Source organism: Zootoca vivipara, chromosome 2 (assembly GCF_963506605.1).
Source record: "Zootoca vivipara chromosome 2, rZooViv1.1, whole genome shotgun sequence".
Taxonomy (NCBI): Eukaryota; Metazoa; Chordata; class Lepidosauria; order Squamata; family Lacertidae; genus Zootoca; species Zootoca vivipara.
Genome location: NC_083277.1, coordinates 75,146,390 through 75,162,198, shown reverse-complemented (window position 1 = coordinate 75,162,198; position 15,809 = coordinate 75,146,390). Strand labels below are relative to the sequence as shown.

General features: G+C 46.4%; 1 protein-coding gene across 3 annotated transcripts in view; it reads left to right on the top strand.

Annotated features, from left to right (window-relative positions):
* SH3PXD2B (SH3 and PX domains 2B) overlaps positions 1-15,809 on the top strand; it is a 115,254-nt gene that overhangs the window by 80,399 nt on the left and 19,046 nt on the right. For 2 of the 3 annotated variants that reach the window (XM_035105294.2, XM_035105295.2), the window contains 2 exons: positions 5,908-5,933; positions 13,055-13,189. In XM_035105294.2, the coding sequence (XP_034961185.2) occupies positions 5,908-5,933; positions 13,055-13,189 (161 nt within the window). Of the gene's footprint in view, positions 1-5,907; positions 5,934-7,755; positions 7,792-13,054; positions 13,190-15,809 lie in introns of all 3 variants that reach the window. The other variant, XM_035105293.2, reaches the window with a different exon arrangement.

The following is a 15,809-nucleotide window of genomic DNA, read 5'->3' as shown; positions in this document are numbered from 1 at the left end:
CCCTAGTAAGCAAGTTCAATGGAGACCCGAGGGAATATCAGGGCTTTGAGACTGAGATTGTGTATGCTCTTGAGCTGCACCACGATGAGTTCCCTGATGATGAGCACCGGGTAGCGTTTATTGTGGAGCACCTTACCGGGGCAGCCAGGGAGTGGCTAAGACCGTTAATCGCAACAAAGAATCCTTGCATGAAGAATGTCAAACTTTTTCTAGAAGGTTTGAAAACGATGTATTCGTCCGATAGTCATATGGACCAGACTAAGGAGGAACTTCATAATTTACGCCAAGGAAATATGACAGTTCGCGCGTATTGGGCGAAATTCACCATGCTGGTGCACAGATTGGGGTGGGAACTAGAGTCACCCCCAATGCAAGCGGCGTTCTACTTGGGGTTGCATGAGGAGGTGAAGGATGAGCTCTCGAGAGGTCCAAAGCCCAGTAATATGGATCAGCTGAGCAAAGCGGCTCTGGCGGTGGGGGTGAGACAGGAATCCCGGTGGAGCGACAAGCAAGCAACGCGCGCAAAGCGGGCTTGGTTCCCACGGTCGCAGGAGAAGCCACTCCCCCAACAACCCTTTCAAGCCACGCCTGGGGCCAGCCAGGACCAGGAACCCATGCAGATTGATAGCGCGCGCGCGCGCGGGCTTTTCAAACCCCAGCGGCGCCAAGACGCAAGGAGGGAAGGGGTGGGAATTGCTTTCTCTGCAACTCCCCCCAGCATCTCGTCAGAGACTGCCCACATCGCAGGGAGTGGCAAGGAAAGGCGGGAACGGTTGTGCCCTCCCCCACTGACGCAGCACCACAGCAGGGAAACGGGAAAGCCTGGCTGCAGGAGACAAGGGGCAGCAGCCAGGCACAGTCAGCAGACAACAGCCCCAGCCCACCCACCCGCACAGAGAGGAGCAGAGCCAGCCCACCCCTCCCAGAGCAGGAGTGGTTCTAGAAGTGACGCTCACGCTCCCAAATGGCTATCCCCTGACGGTCCTCGCCCTAATTGACAGTGGTGCCTCAGCCAACTTCTTCTCGAGAAACTTTGCAGAAGAGCACCAGATCCAGCTTCTGCAGCTGGATTTTCCTCTGCACGTGGCAACCATTGACGGCAGAGAGCTGCTGGGAGGGGCCATCACTCATCAACCCCCCCCCATGAGAATGACGGTGGGAAGGCACTCAGAGACACTGGCATTCAACGTCACCACCATCTCAGACCCCCCCATCGTCTTGGGCATGAGCTGGCTGGCGCGCCACGACCCCTCCATCAGTTGGCACCAGAGATGCATCACGTTTGGGTCGGACTTTTGTCTGGAACATTGCATGCAGCACCAACCAGGGGAGGGGCCTCCAGTAGCCACGGTGGCCACCATGCACGTCAAAGGGGGTGAGGCGATACCCAAGCCGTACTGGGACCTGCAGGAGGTCTTCAGCGAAGCGGAGTCCGACCACCTACCCCCGCACAGGCCTTTTGACTGCCAGATCAACCTGGTGCCAGGGGCAACTATACCCCCAGCCAAGCTGTACGCCATGTCGGACCAGGAACTGGAGGATCTGCGCGCTTTCATCGACAAGAACCTCAAGCGGGGGTTCATCAGAGAAAGCAAGGCAGCAGGGGGCAGCCCGGTCTTCTGGGTGGACAAGAAAGACACGCAACAGCGCCGTCTTGTGGTGGATTTTAGACGGCTGAATTCAGTGACAGAGCCAGTGGCTTTCCCCATGCCCAGAGTGGATGATCTCCTGACAGCGGCACGCAGGGGCAAGATTTTCACCAAGCTAGACCTGAGGGGGGCGTACAACTTGATCAGGATCCGGGAAGGCGATGAATGGAAAACCACGATGTTCACGCCTCTGGGCTCTTTTGAATATCTGGTGATGCCCTTCGGGTTGCAAGGGGGCTCAGCGTGCTTCCAGGCCTTCATGCACCACGTCCTGGGGTCCCTCCTCTTCAGGAAATGCTTGGTCTTCCTGGATGACATCCTTATCTATTCCGATGACCCAGTGCAGCATGTGAAAGATGTCAGGGAGGTGTTGCAGCGCCTGAAGGAGAACCACCTGTATGTGAAGCTGGAGAAGTGCAAGTTTCACACCAAGGAGGTGGACTTCCTGGGCTACAAGCTGTCAGACAAGGGGCTGGCGATGGACAAGGACAAGGTGCAGGCCATCCTGGACTGGCACAGCCCCAGGACGCGCAAAGATGCCCAACGCCTACTAGGCTTCGCCAACTTCTACAGGAAGTTCATCAAGAACTTCTCTCGCGTTACGGCTCCCATCACTGACTGCCTGAGAGGCAAGCAGAAGTTCAGGTGGACACCAGAGGCGCAAGCAGCGTTCGAAAGCCTCAAGAGGGTGTTCGCCTCAGACCAGAACCTGTTCCACGTGGTTCAGGACGCGCCCCTACGCGTGGAGACAGATGCTTCTGATAAAGCTGTGGGCGCCATTTTGTTGCAACTGGACGCCAACAGAGAGTGGAGACCCTGTGCCTTCTTCTCCAGGAAGTTGACCCAGCCAGAGCGAAACTACACGGTGTTTGATCGGGAACTTCTTGCGATCCACGCTGCGTTCCAGCACTGGAGACACTTCCTGGTGGGCGCCAAGCACCCCATCCAGGTGTGCACGGACCACAAAAACCTGGAGTTCTGGAGAACTGCCAGGGTGCTCAACCAGCGGCAGATACGGTGGGCAGAGTTCTTCGCGAACTTCAACTTCTCCATACACTACATCCCGGGAGAGCAGAATGTCAGGGCGGATGCCCTCTCCCGCAAGCCAGAGTACATGGAGGAGGAGGCGCCACCGGCACCCAGGCACATTTCCCCCCCGTCAGCATGGTCCTGCGGAGCAGCAGTGGTGAGCGAGGCAGAACTCACAGCACTGACGGCAGCGGATGAATTTGCCAACCGCATCTTCAGAGAACTGAGAGGGGGGGGGAGCAGGCAAAGGACTTTGCAGAACGCAGGGGGCTGCTTTTCTACAAGGGTGCACTGTACCTGCCCACCACCCAGCTTAGACGTACGGTCCTCAAGCAGATGCACGACAACCCAACGGCGGGTCATTTTGGGAGGGACAAAACCGCTCACCTAGTCATGAGACACTTCTGGTGGCCAGGGGTGCGGGAAGATGTTCGAGACTATGTACGGGGCTGTGACACCTGCCAGCGGGCAAAGGTGGTCAGAGCAGCGCCAGCAGGATTGCTGGAGCCCTTAGCCACACCACACAGGCCGTGGGAAGTGGTGTCCATGGACTTCATCACAGATCTGCCTTCTTCCAGGGGCAAGACCGCAGTGTTGGTGGTGGTGGACCTCATGTCCAAAATGTGCCACTTTATACCGTGTGCCAGGGCGGTCTCTGCAGAAGAGACAGCCAAACTGTTTGTTGACCACGTATTCCGACTGCATGGATTACCTTTAAGGGTTATTTCGGATCGTGGCCGCCAATTTGTTTCCAGGTTCTGGCGGCGGCTCATGAACCTCCTGCAGGTGGAGGTCAGCTTGTCTACGGCTCGGCACCCGCAGACCAATGGACAGGCGGAGAGGGTCAACGCCATTCTGCAGCAGTACCTGAGATGCTACGTCAGCCAGCGGCAAACGGACTGGGTGGATCGCCTGCCACTGGCAGAATTTGCCTACAACAATGCGGTGCACGTCTCCACAGGGGTGTCGCCCTTTAAGGCCAATTACGGGCGCGACCTCAGATCTTTCCCAGAGAGGGAGGGGGAGGAGGAGGAGGAGGGCCCACAGGCTGAGGATTGGGCAGAGGAACTGGAGACGGTGCACCAGCAGCTCAGAGAACACTTGGAGAGAGCCAAGGAAGCGTACAAGAAGGGGGCAGATCGCCACAGGCGACCGGGGGAGGTCATTAGGGTGGGGGACAAAGTTTGGTTATCCTCGGAGGGCCTTCCCATCAGAGGGAGGTGCAAAAAGCTGGCGCCCAGAAGGTTGGGCCCCTTCACGGTCACGCAACAGGTCAACCCGGTGGCATACAGGCTGGCACTGCCAGAGGACATGAGGGTGCACCCAGTGTTTCATAGATCGCTGCTGTCGCCGTACAGGGAAAGCAGCAGGCTCCGAGGCAGCGAACAAACCCCTGAGGGAGGGGGGGAGAGGGAAGGCAGGGAGCAACTCAATGAGGCCACGGCCATCCTGGACTCAAGGTGGGGGGTGGGGGGCCTGGAGTACCTCATGGCATGGGAGGATGCTCCACCGTCGCAGAATGAATGGGTCCCAGCCACTCAGATACAGGAGGAATTCCTGGTAGAAGAATTTCACGCCCTCTTTCCCCATAGACCCAAGCCCTGGCACATGGAAAGGGAGGGGGAGGGGGAGGAAGCACGGGAGAGCAGTTCACCATGGCGCTGGGAAGCGGAGTTTGAGGAACCAGAGGATGAGGTATGGGTGTCACCGAGATCCACCCAGTCAGAGGAAGGAGCAGATTGGCAGAACATTTTTACCCCTACCAGCTCTGACGCCACGGACTTTTTGGGATTCCCGTCCTCCCAGGCGGAAGGGGGGGGCTCGCAGGACTGGGGGGAGGTGTTCACACCAACGGGCTCGGAAGGTACTGAGTTCTTAGGCTTCCAGTCGTCACCGACACCTGGGGGGGACCTGGGGAGGGGTGAAGGAGAGCTTGGGAGGGGGGTGGATGTGAGGGACAGGGGATATCGCGAAGTCCCTCCCCTCCTGAGTTCAAGCCCATCCCCGAGCACAGGGGAAAGCAGAGAGAGTTCCGATGCCAGTGGGGAAGCAGGAAGTCGGGGCCGAGGCTCAGGCAAGGTAGAGGAGCCAGGGTCCCAGGTGGGACAGGAAGGGGCGAATAAGGGGGGGGAGACCCATCCCCCCAACTCCGGAATTACGCAGAAAGAGGAGGGGAAAGAGGATGGGTCTGCCAAAGCTTTTGTGTTGGAGAAAGACGCGCCAGAAGCCATTAGGAGGTTCTGAAACCGACTGACCACATCACTCCGTGTAAATAGCAATGACTTCAGCACTGTAAATACGCAGCACCAATAAAAGAATAAAATGCAGAGCTGCGTAGCGTCGTTACTCTGAAGTAGTCCCCTCCGGCCACTGTGACAACCAGGTATATAATAAACCATCTTACATGGCTTGTTTTCAGGTGGTTTTTACTGGGAGGTAAATCTCCCTATAGTAACAAAATAAAAGATTGATCTTAGTGCACTACATGTTCTTAGAGCTGTTTTTGTGGTCCCAATATCTTGTGTGGAAATTGCAACCACTACAGAGCAGCTTGTGTGAAATACGGTAGCTGTCATGGCTAGATCAGCCACATCAATATGAGGCCTCTCTATCAAGTGAATGCAGTTAGGCTTTTACTGAGAAGTTTGTTAAAAGGGGTGGGGGGTGGGGATCTTAGTTGTGACAGCTATCATTTTAGCTGGTGTTGTGAGTGTGCCTTCAAACCCTGGGTCAAAGTAGAATATCGAGAGCTCCTATGTCAGTTTGTGTGTGTACACATGCATCAGGTCAATGCTGCACGTTTTTCAAATTAAAAGCACATGTTGGCTGGGTGAAAGGCTGGTATCTTTGTCACAGCTTTCATTTCTTGGAACAATGGGGTGATTCAGGGACAGACACTGTATTTGCAGGAACTGTTTTGAGGTTTTTATTTACAATCAAGTGGTGTGTAAATTTTAGGAAACAAATTATAAAAAATAAACAAACCATTAGCAGCAACTTGAATGTGGAATTTATATCATATTATAGTTATTTTTGTTGAGATGTGTAAACTGCTTAGGGATTTCTCAAAATATAAAGTGGTATAAAACAAAGATAAATATAGTTGCAGATTCTGGACCAAGAAGTATCCAACGTTTGGACTCTTCTTCATGCTAATAATTTATATAGAGCCATATAGACGGGGCTTGTTACGTTGTCTTGTTAATCAAGTTTCTTTTCTCTTTCTCAGGGAACCGATTGGAAAGAAGAGATCTGGTAAGGCAATTATATGTTTTATTCCCGTTCTTGATCTTTTATAAAGCTAATGGAATTTGACCACAGCCAGTGACCAATTGACAGCTGGACTGAACCACGTACTTCCACGTGCCACTTGTATTATACTACAGTACTTCTCTTTGATGAGGTGGAAGAGATTGGTCGAATCTGTCACAGAAGTGCTGTTTCTCTTTGACTTTTGCCCTTCTGTCATCCTCTCTTTTGTTTCTACTTCTGTGAGGGTGATCCCATTACAGATCTGGTCCAGGAATCCTAAAAGGTTCCCCACCCTGTGCTATAGGGTAGCAGTGTATGAGAGCAAATTGGCACCATAGCCCTCTGTTCTGTTTGTGGCTAGGATTGTTGTTTAGCCAAAATGTCATTGTCCATTTTTGAAGTTGGCTTTGGTCAATGAAGGCAGGTTAAACATGGCACATGAAGTGTAGTGGTTATGTACAATTATATACTAATAGCTACCAGTAGGAGTGATCAGTAGTCTTGTTTACTAAGTTGGCATTTGGAGCAGCTATATTCTATGCTGCTGCATCACTCCCATCTTGTTCCCCAGCACAGCTGATTATTACTCCTGTCCGTGCATGTCTGCCATCTTTCACTGCAACACCTAGTCTAGTTGCAGTTTACACTACGTATAGTTTGCCTGTACAGTATGCTGAATGATAGTTGAGGTAGGCAGTAAATAATAGGAGAGGCTGCAGAGTTTACACAGTAGAAATGAAAGAAAGGGGAAAATAGTAACCTGTTTAGAAGCAAGATGTGTGAAACGTGTTCTTAGAGGGCTCTTCCTTTGAGTTCAGAAAATGCTTTGAGCAGAAACTTGGGCATGCATCGTTGTAAACATCAGTGGAAGGCTTTGTTCTGAGCTGTTCTGTTTTCTCTTGTATTCTTTATTGCATTTGTCAAAGAAGACCAATTTCCTTTCCTGCTTACTGTTTGGTGCCTGGAGCTGATTGCTGCAAACAGAGGACCTTCAACATCCCCAACAATAATTTACAATGGATTCATCCTTCCGTTTTAGTCAAAGGAGCATAACAGTCACATACATACATACCTGCTTGCCTGTAGCAGCTTGTGCTTGAACATGCAAATGCTTCTGCATTGGCTCTGCAACTCAGTGCTAGCTGATTGCACTCCCAAACACCAGCAAACAAGGAACCCCACCCTGCAGGGCAACTAAACACCTGCCTGCTTCCTTCAGCTTCCTTAGTGGAGTACTATGTTAACTTCTGAATTTTGCCAGCATGAAAACACAGCATGAAATTCTGAAAACACAGCATGAAATTTTTGCCAGCATGAAATTCCCAGTGCAGAAATACCAGTCAGCTTTGTTTCTGCAAACCTGAGTAACTTAATCCCACGGAACATATGTAGTTTATAAATACACCCACATACAACATTAAAGGAAGGTAGAGATATTGGAGCCTATTCAGGTAGTCACATGTTGCTCAAGAAGATTAGGCACATATTCTATGTTGCTGTGATCTGCCGAGGGACTACTGCTTGCTCAAGTTTGTTCTTGGTTTTTACTTCTGCAAACCTCGAGTTCTCCCCAAACTGCTCTGTGTGTGTGTGTGTGTGTGTGTGTGTGTGTGTGTGTGTGTGTGTATCTGTGTGGTGCCTTTTGACTACATGAAGATCTACACTTGCAGTAGGAGTTCATTATTAGTATTATGATTATCTTGCCTCATCTTGACGAATGGAGACAACACATGGTTGTTAATCTTTCATTACCTTTACATCTGTGTGTTTATATTCTTTTTTGTGTCCTCATTGCCTTTCTCCACCATTTTTGTTCCTCCATCAGGACTTATCCAGAGAACGGCTTCTTTCCTTCTGAGAGGTAGTAACAGCAACTTGTTGCTTGGGCCTTGCTTTCACGTTTCCTCCCTGCTGGGCAACACATGCTGTTCCTCTTGGGCAGTCTAGGTTCCTCTCTCTTGCCACTGCTTTCTCAGGTTGCTGCTTCCCATTGGGTAGGGAAGTGCTGGGGTGGGTAGGGGATGTTCATTTAAAAATATCCATTGAATAGCACTGAGGATAAGCAAATGAAACCCAACTAGGATGGTTTGCAGCCTGCTACATGGCAACTCTACTGCTTTGCTGGTGGTGGTTTCAAGGTTTGGGTGATAGATGGGACTAAATTACACTGTGGTCTTAATGGGGAAAAACTGGAGTTGCTGAGTGATTTGGAGCATTGCCACATCTGACATAAATGAACAGCTTTTGCACATTTGCATGTTCATTTAAATATATGCAAATTGCCATTGATCGACATTTAGATGCAAATACTGATACTTAAAAGATGTGTCAATCCTACCCTTTGTCCTCTTTTTAATGGGATCTGGAATCTTCCAAAACTCTACAGTATCTAGATTTGCCGCTTTGAAGGGAAAGTTTAGGTGCTTAGTTGTGAAAGGTTGTGTTGGCATCTAAATTTTAAGTGACAATTCCACACTCACCCATCCAGCTCATTGTGCATATATACTTGTCCTTAATTTCGCTAGTATGCATGTTCTGGGGTGGCTATTAATTTATTATTATTTTTTTAAGCTCTTTGTGAATAATTGGAAGGCTGTTTTTTAAATCTTGTTCTGCTGGGTAATTGTTCTTGGCAGCGCACTTGGCCTAAATGGACATGCCAGGTGATTATGTATTGATCAACAAGAGTTAAAGTACATCTCCACAGTCTGACCAAGCTTATCAATAAATGTGAGCTGCAGTGGAAGTCTCATAGGATTCTATGATCATTCATAACTTGTCTTGTTCTTTGGGTATGAAAGGATGTGTGAGTGTTTGTGTGAGGGGAGATCAAAGCCGGTTTCAGAATTCAAAAGAGGGCATAAATTTTTGCCCAGCCTACAGCTCAGCCTTCTGCAGAGCATGAGATCAAATAACTGAGCATATTAAGGAATCTTAAGTGACCTATAACTTTGTTGTTGTCTTTGGAGTAGATGAGAAATTGGTCTGGATCCATGACTTAGTAGGCAATCTTACAAACAAGGCTAATGTGAGGAAAATCAGAACCTAGATTTGTGATTTTAAGTAGGTCCATTCTCTAGCTGTAACCATGCCTTAGTCGTGAGGCTCTTGCAGAGCAAAATATGCTGTATTTATGTCTCTTCTGGTAAAAGGTCTCCAATTCACAGATCCATATAGCAGTCTCAAGTCCAGTACAGTATTCGTTCACAGAATCCATTTGTTTCTTGGTCACGTTGAGTCTACTTCACACAGGCATGTTCATTGCTTGGTATCTACGGTAATCCTTTGGTGATTTCCAACCATAAGTGTGATCTGTCATTACAGAGGTTGTTGGGTGATATGAAAGTCCCATCTGTTGTGAATTGTGATCAAACGGCAATCCTGGCTCCTGTTACCTTCTCTCAGGAGGTTAAAAAAAGCAGTGCTACTTTTAAGAGCTCATGTTTGTCCCAAGGAGGGCCACTTTTTCCTGTTAACGCAGCCTCACAGCTTAGTGGTTGAGAATAATTGTCCTGAGAGGGAACTGCTGAAAATAATCCTCACCTTTTCCGCTCAGTGCTGTTTACTGCATTGTGTTGCTGTTTTAATAGGTAGTTTGGAGGTGCCAGAGCTGCCTGTTGAAGCTGCAAATAGCCCAGGAACACTATGAGTAATTATATAGGGGGGTTGGGGTTCGGAAAAGGGTTCCTTTCTCTTCATCCTGTGGTTGTTTTTCTACTATGGCCAAGTTGCTCCATGCTCTGGTCTAGTCAGAGTGGTAGTTGGCCTCAGACAGGAGATGGGACCTACAGTCCTACAGTGCAGGCATTATTTTCTCAGACTTATATTTGTTTCATCCTAGGCAACATATTCCAATACACATCACTGTATTGGGAGCTCTAATTAGTAGTAAGTAGGGCTTTGCATTGCTCACCTGGAATGCTGAGGGAAGTTGGTTTGGATATAACATAGTAGAAAATGCCCTTTTATTCCTTACAGTGGGCCTGTTATTTTTTTCTTCTTTTTTAAAAGTCTCATACAAAACTGACTTTCCTAGAAATTGAATTGTTTGGCAAGCTTAGAATCCAATAAACTAAAAGCTGCTACAACCTTGCCAAAATCCTTTGATCCTTTGGCTGTGCCACACAGTGCTGTTCTTTCTGCAAGGCTGCCATGTCTTTCTCTGCTGCAGTTTTCACTGTGGAGTTTCCCGTCTGTTTTCTCCAGTCAAACCAGTCCATTTTGCTAAAACTTGCTTTGTTGCCCTCATTTGAGGAACCTTGACTATTTTCACTGCCCTACAGGATCCCTGTTGCTCAGTTTTCTTTAACCCTAGAAATGGTTGAGGCCCCCTTTAGGTCATTTCAGAAACTTCTGAGGGCTTTGGGCTCTCTGGTTTTCCTGGTTGTCCGGCTTTTATTACATGAGAGTGCTTTGCGATCTTCAGGAGCGCAGAGAACCAAGAAAAAGTGTTCCATGCGAAAGCTCTGCTTCAATCAACATGGGTTTTTAAATACTCACCTCAAATTTCCTCTGTGATGAAGGTGCAAGTCGGAACTAATTATGGAAGTCTTGGTTTTCTAAATGATAGCTTTTAAGTGTTGCCTTTAAATCTTTGGTCTACAAGCCAAAGAAGTACAGTATCAGGGTTCTGGGTCATAAGTCCAGAGCTTGATTGGGATTTGCATGCAGGTCTCTGAGTGACTTACTGTAGAACTGCAAAGTTTCAGACTCCCAGTTGCTTTACAGTAGCAACAACTAAGAATCTTTCACCTAGATTAGGTTGCTAAAGGAAAGGGGGGGAATCGAGAATGGATTTTTGTGTGAAAGGACATGTGAGCTTGGTTCTGGTACTGATCATACCTTTCTTTTGCCTAAAGCAGTAATGGCCAAACATGGCCCTCCAGCTGTTTTGGGACTACAATTCCCATCATCCCTGACCACTGGTCCTGTTAGCTAGGGATGGTGGGAGTTGTAGTCCCAAAACAGCTGGAGGGCCAAGTTTGGCCATCACTGGCCTAAAGTATAGAGGGGGGAAGAAACTTTTGCAGCTCACCTTTAACAGCAAAACATCTGTTAAGAGGTGGACAAGTTATATAGGAAATGCACCCAAACTATGAAAAGAGATCAAAGGTTTAGAAGAAAAGGTGATTTCTAATTCTCCCACCCTCAAGCACCATCTAATTAAATGTTTTCCTCCCTTCCCTTTTCTGTTAAGATGGGGGTCAAACTTAAAAAAGAATTTGAGTGCATGTAGGTTAACCAGATAGTAAATGTGGTGTAAAATAAAACACATAAGAACAAGAATCAGTGTTTGATCAGTTTACTTTGTGTCTTCCAAACAGAAGTATTTCATAGGTGAAAGGAATGGTGCTGGAACATGTTAAAAGCAAAAGTGACTTGTGGTCTTTGCAGCCAAGAATAGCACTGCCCCTGAGACTGCAGTCTTGGGTACTTTTATGAGACAGCAAGTCCCCTTGAACTCAGTGGGATTTACTTCTAAAGAAACATGCATAAAATTGGGCTGTTACGTAGAGTGTATGGGATTAAAGTTCTGCCTTGGTGCATGTGACGTTGCACAGAAACAGAAGGGGTTTGATGGCCATAAGAAATGGTCCTCTAAGGGAGCATGTTTCGTTGCACTCTCTCCCTCTCTCCCTCCCTCTCTCTCTCTGCTCCCTCTTAACATTCAGTTTCGGGTGCATATATCTTTGTGAGTAAACTACTGCCCCTTAGTGGCTCTGAATTTATTTTATTTTTTATTTTTAAGCAAACCACAGATTTCTTAAAGAGTTTATTTTCCTGTAGCTTCTTTCTTTGCATGGATAAGCTGAAAACATTTTCTGGGCCTTACAGGTTTTCCTTTTTTCATTTCTTTTCCTTTCCTTTATCTCCTCTGCATCTGCCCTACAAACACCAGCCAGGATGATGATCTGGAATACAAAGGAAGAGCCATGTGTTAAACTGCAAAGAGCAGCTGAATTCTTGAGGTCTGTGGTCCTTGTAGCCCAAAACCACATCCTCCGGAAGTACAAAGCTTGAGTTCTTGCTGGGCCAGATGGAGTGACCACAGGAAATGACTCCAGATAGTCATCTTTGGCAAAGAGCCATGCAATACCCTAATGTAAGGGGAGATTACTCTCCCTTGCAATAAATGTAGATTTCCCCACCACCACCACCTGTTGAAATTAAGCTCTCTAGATAGGCTAGCTGTGCTTAATTCATAGCTGCCAAGTTTTTGCTTTTCTCGCGAGGAAGCCTATTCAGCATAAGGGAAAATCCCTGTAAAAAAGGGATAACTTGGCAGCTATGGCTTAATTGGAAATATCTTAATTGTAACATAGATTTGAAAAAGGCTTTTGAATTATCACCCTCCTCCTTAAACATTTCATCTTTTTTTAACAACCAAGTTAAGAGTGAGGTTTTGCAAGTTTATGAGCTTAATCAGATTTTTGCCCCAACAACCATATACTGTAGCCTAATCCTGCAAAGTTTTGATTTTGTGGACTTTTTGCTGAAGACTTTGCTCAGGACTCTGCTCTCAAAGTAATTCTTCCTACATCTTATTTTGACTACAGTCAAAATAAATACAGTCACTTTCCCTGCATGCCCTGGTGTGACTGCACTGGTTACCAATTAGTTTCCAATTCAAAGTGCTGGTTTTGGTCTATAAAGTATTGTGAGGTTTGTACCCAAATAGCACAAGGACCACTTCTCCTCATATGAATCAACATGAGCATCTGATACCCATCTCTATGCTCTCCTCTGAGGGAGGATGTGGAGGGTGGTGGCATGAGAATGAGTCTTCTCAGTGGCGGCTCCCTATTTATGGAACACTTTCCCCAGAGGGTATGCCTGGTGCCGTCACATTTTAAGTTTACTAGACATTCATACGGTGGGGAGGGGGGGTATATTTGGTAAAGTAATTGCTTTATAGCTCAGAGCATGCAGCAATGGTATCAAGTAAGTATCAAGAAGGACCTATCTGCACCAATCTCAATTGTCACCTGTTTCCATCTCTCCATCACGTAGCCTCTTAAAGCTCACATTGGGCTCTTAAAATGTTGCCATGATCACGAGAAAAGCACATTATAGTTTGTGGCACATGTGGAGACCAAGTGTTTGTCTTGTTCCCTATGACACAGGTGGAGATTTGGCATCTGCGGATCCCATGTTCCTGGAGCAGTATGTGGTGGTGGCAGATTACCAGAAGCAAGAGAGCTCTGAGATTAGCTTGTGTGCTGGCCAAGTGGTGGACATAATTGAGAAGAACGAATCTGGTAAGGAGAACTCACTGGAAGCTTTAAATTAGATACATGCCTTGAGATTTCAATGCGGAGAAACTGGTAAAATGTGTACTGGACAAGATAATTGTTAGGTGGAATTGTAGCTGGTTCACTGACTCCTCGGGAGGTGGAGGACTCTTCTTCATTGGAGGTTTTTAAGCAGAGGTTGGGTGGCCATCTGTCATGTAAAGGTAAAAAGGTAAAGGACCCCTAAACGGTTAAGTCCAGTTGAATTTGACTGTGGGGTGTGGCACTCATCTCCGCTTTCAGGCTGAGGGAGCTGGCATTTGTCCACAGTCAGCTTTCCGGGTCATATGGCCAGCATAATTAAACCACTTCTGGCACAACAGGACACCGTGACGGAAGCCAGAGTGCATGGAAACACAGTTTACCTTCCCGCTGCAGCAGTACCTATTTATCTACTTGCACTGGTGTGCTTTCGAACTGCTAGGTTGGCAGAAGCTGGGACAGAGCAACGGGAGCTCACCCCGTCACGTGGATTTGAACTGCCGACCTTCCGATCAGCAAGACCAAGAGGTTCAGTGGTTTAGACCACAGCGCCATCCGCATCCTTCCTTTTACCCTTACCCATCATATACAATCTAGTTGAGATCCCTGCTTTGCAAGGGGTTGGACTAGGTGACTTTCGGGGTCCCAAATCTACAATTCTATGATTCTGTGAAAAGAGCTTGTAAACAGGATCTCCTGTTCCTTGTAGGTTTCAAATGAGATCTGAAGCCTAGTGCCTGTTTTGTGGAGGTGGAGGGGACATTTAAGCAGGCAGGCATCTATCTATATAGGAGGGTCATGCAAGTATCAGCTTGTGATGACTAACATCTGCATGCAATAAATGCCAAGGTTTAAGGGCTTCTATTTTAGCCTCTAATATACAAATCACTCAGCTATATGCTTTAGGTGGTATTGTCCTTGGCAACAAGTTACACAGGCACAAATCTCCCATTTCAGAGTCACCATATTACATTAATAAAAGGACCCTGCCATTCTTAGTTGTCAGTCCAGCTTTTTTGATGGGAATGTAATGTGCCCACCTTCTTACAATTATCCTAATTTATTTAGTAACTTGACCCATTGTAGAAGGAACTATGCTTAGAATTAAATTAATCTTTCTTTCCCCACCCAAGGAAATAATATATACAATATATTTGCCTTCTTATTTAAGTAATATAAGAAGTAGCCTTGAAAAATAGCTTTGGGCATGCATTTTGACAACAGAGGAACTTCCACTACAGGATTATACTAGTAGGCGATTAATTTTTTTCAGCACAATGCTCCTCAATTTCTATCTACCAGCCATCCATTGTGAAGCAGTGACACCAATGTTGTTGCTGTTTCAAAGCACACTGTGCTGAATTTTTATGGATAATTTTAAACTTCACATTATTCTCTTATTGAATAGCTTTCTATAAATTACCATCTTGATTTGCTTCGATGTCATATATAGGTCAAATCATTTCATAGTTATTCCCTGAGTACCTTGTGTTACCATTCAGTACAGGTTTTTTTAATGAATTCTGAATTCGCATAAAAAGACAAGTGCACAATAAATTGAATTACTGTATTAATTAAGCTGGGTTTATTGTCTGAGCTCAACAACATAAAGAGAATGATAAAGAAATAAAATTATCTATGTGTAAAAGTCAGCTCCCAACGTTGTCATTCTGCCCAAACATTGTGTTATGCCTAGTGTGACTAAGAAAGTCTTAAGGCAGAGCTATGCAAACACAGTCTTGCTCGTTTCTCTGCAGCTTCCCTTGGGTTCTGTGGAACGTTATGGGCTGCTGTCTAGGACCTAGTTGAGAGGGTTGTTGACTGTTTTACACTCCAGAATCAGCAGCAGGTTTAGCTGGCGTCTCTTCACCCCTGAAAACAAATGGCTTCCATTTTCATATGACAAAAACTACTACCTGAAGACAATGTTGTGGAGGAGGCAAAATAATGCCAATCTCCTCTGCTCCTGACAGGCTAAAGAATATCCCTTCTCCCCTTTCTGAAGGCACTTCCAGTGCTGATCTACTGCAACTTTCTAGCAGGTGACATGAAACTTTATAAGCTTATTGGAGACTTTGCAGAAGAACTGAGCTCTTTTTATAGAATTCTGAAAAATATATAGACCAAGTGATTTAGCATTTAAGGACAACCTGACAATTTGGTGTAACATTTGAAATTGGGAAGCAGTATAGGGTATAGCTATGATTATGTCAATTGCCTTTTTAAAAAAGAGATAATTTTAATTTTTTAAAAAATCAAACACTGTGTGAGCTTCTAAAAAATTATGTGTCTGTAGTGTGGGAGCAGCTGAGATGTGATAACTCTGAGGACGTTTTCTCCCATAGCCTAAAATAAAAGAAGAGTCAATTCCTTGGAGGTTGGTTTTATTTATTTGTGGGTTAGAACATGTATTTTAGTATAAATACAGCATTCCAGGGCCTTACAACAAATGAAGGTTCAATTTTAGGAAAACATTTCCAAAATAGCAAGTTCTTAAAAAATAAAAAAATCATTGCTTTGTGAAATAAAACACAGAATAAAAAGATATTCAGTAACTAGTGGAAAGCAGTGAAGGAGGGAGACAATTGCACTTCACAGTATAAGG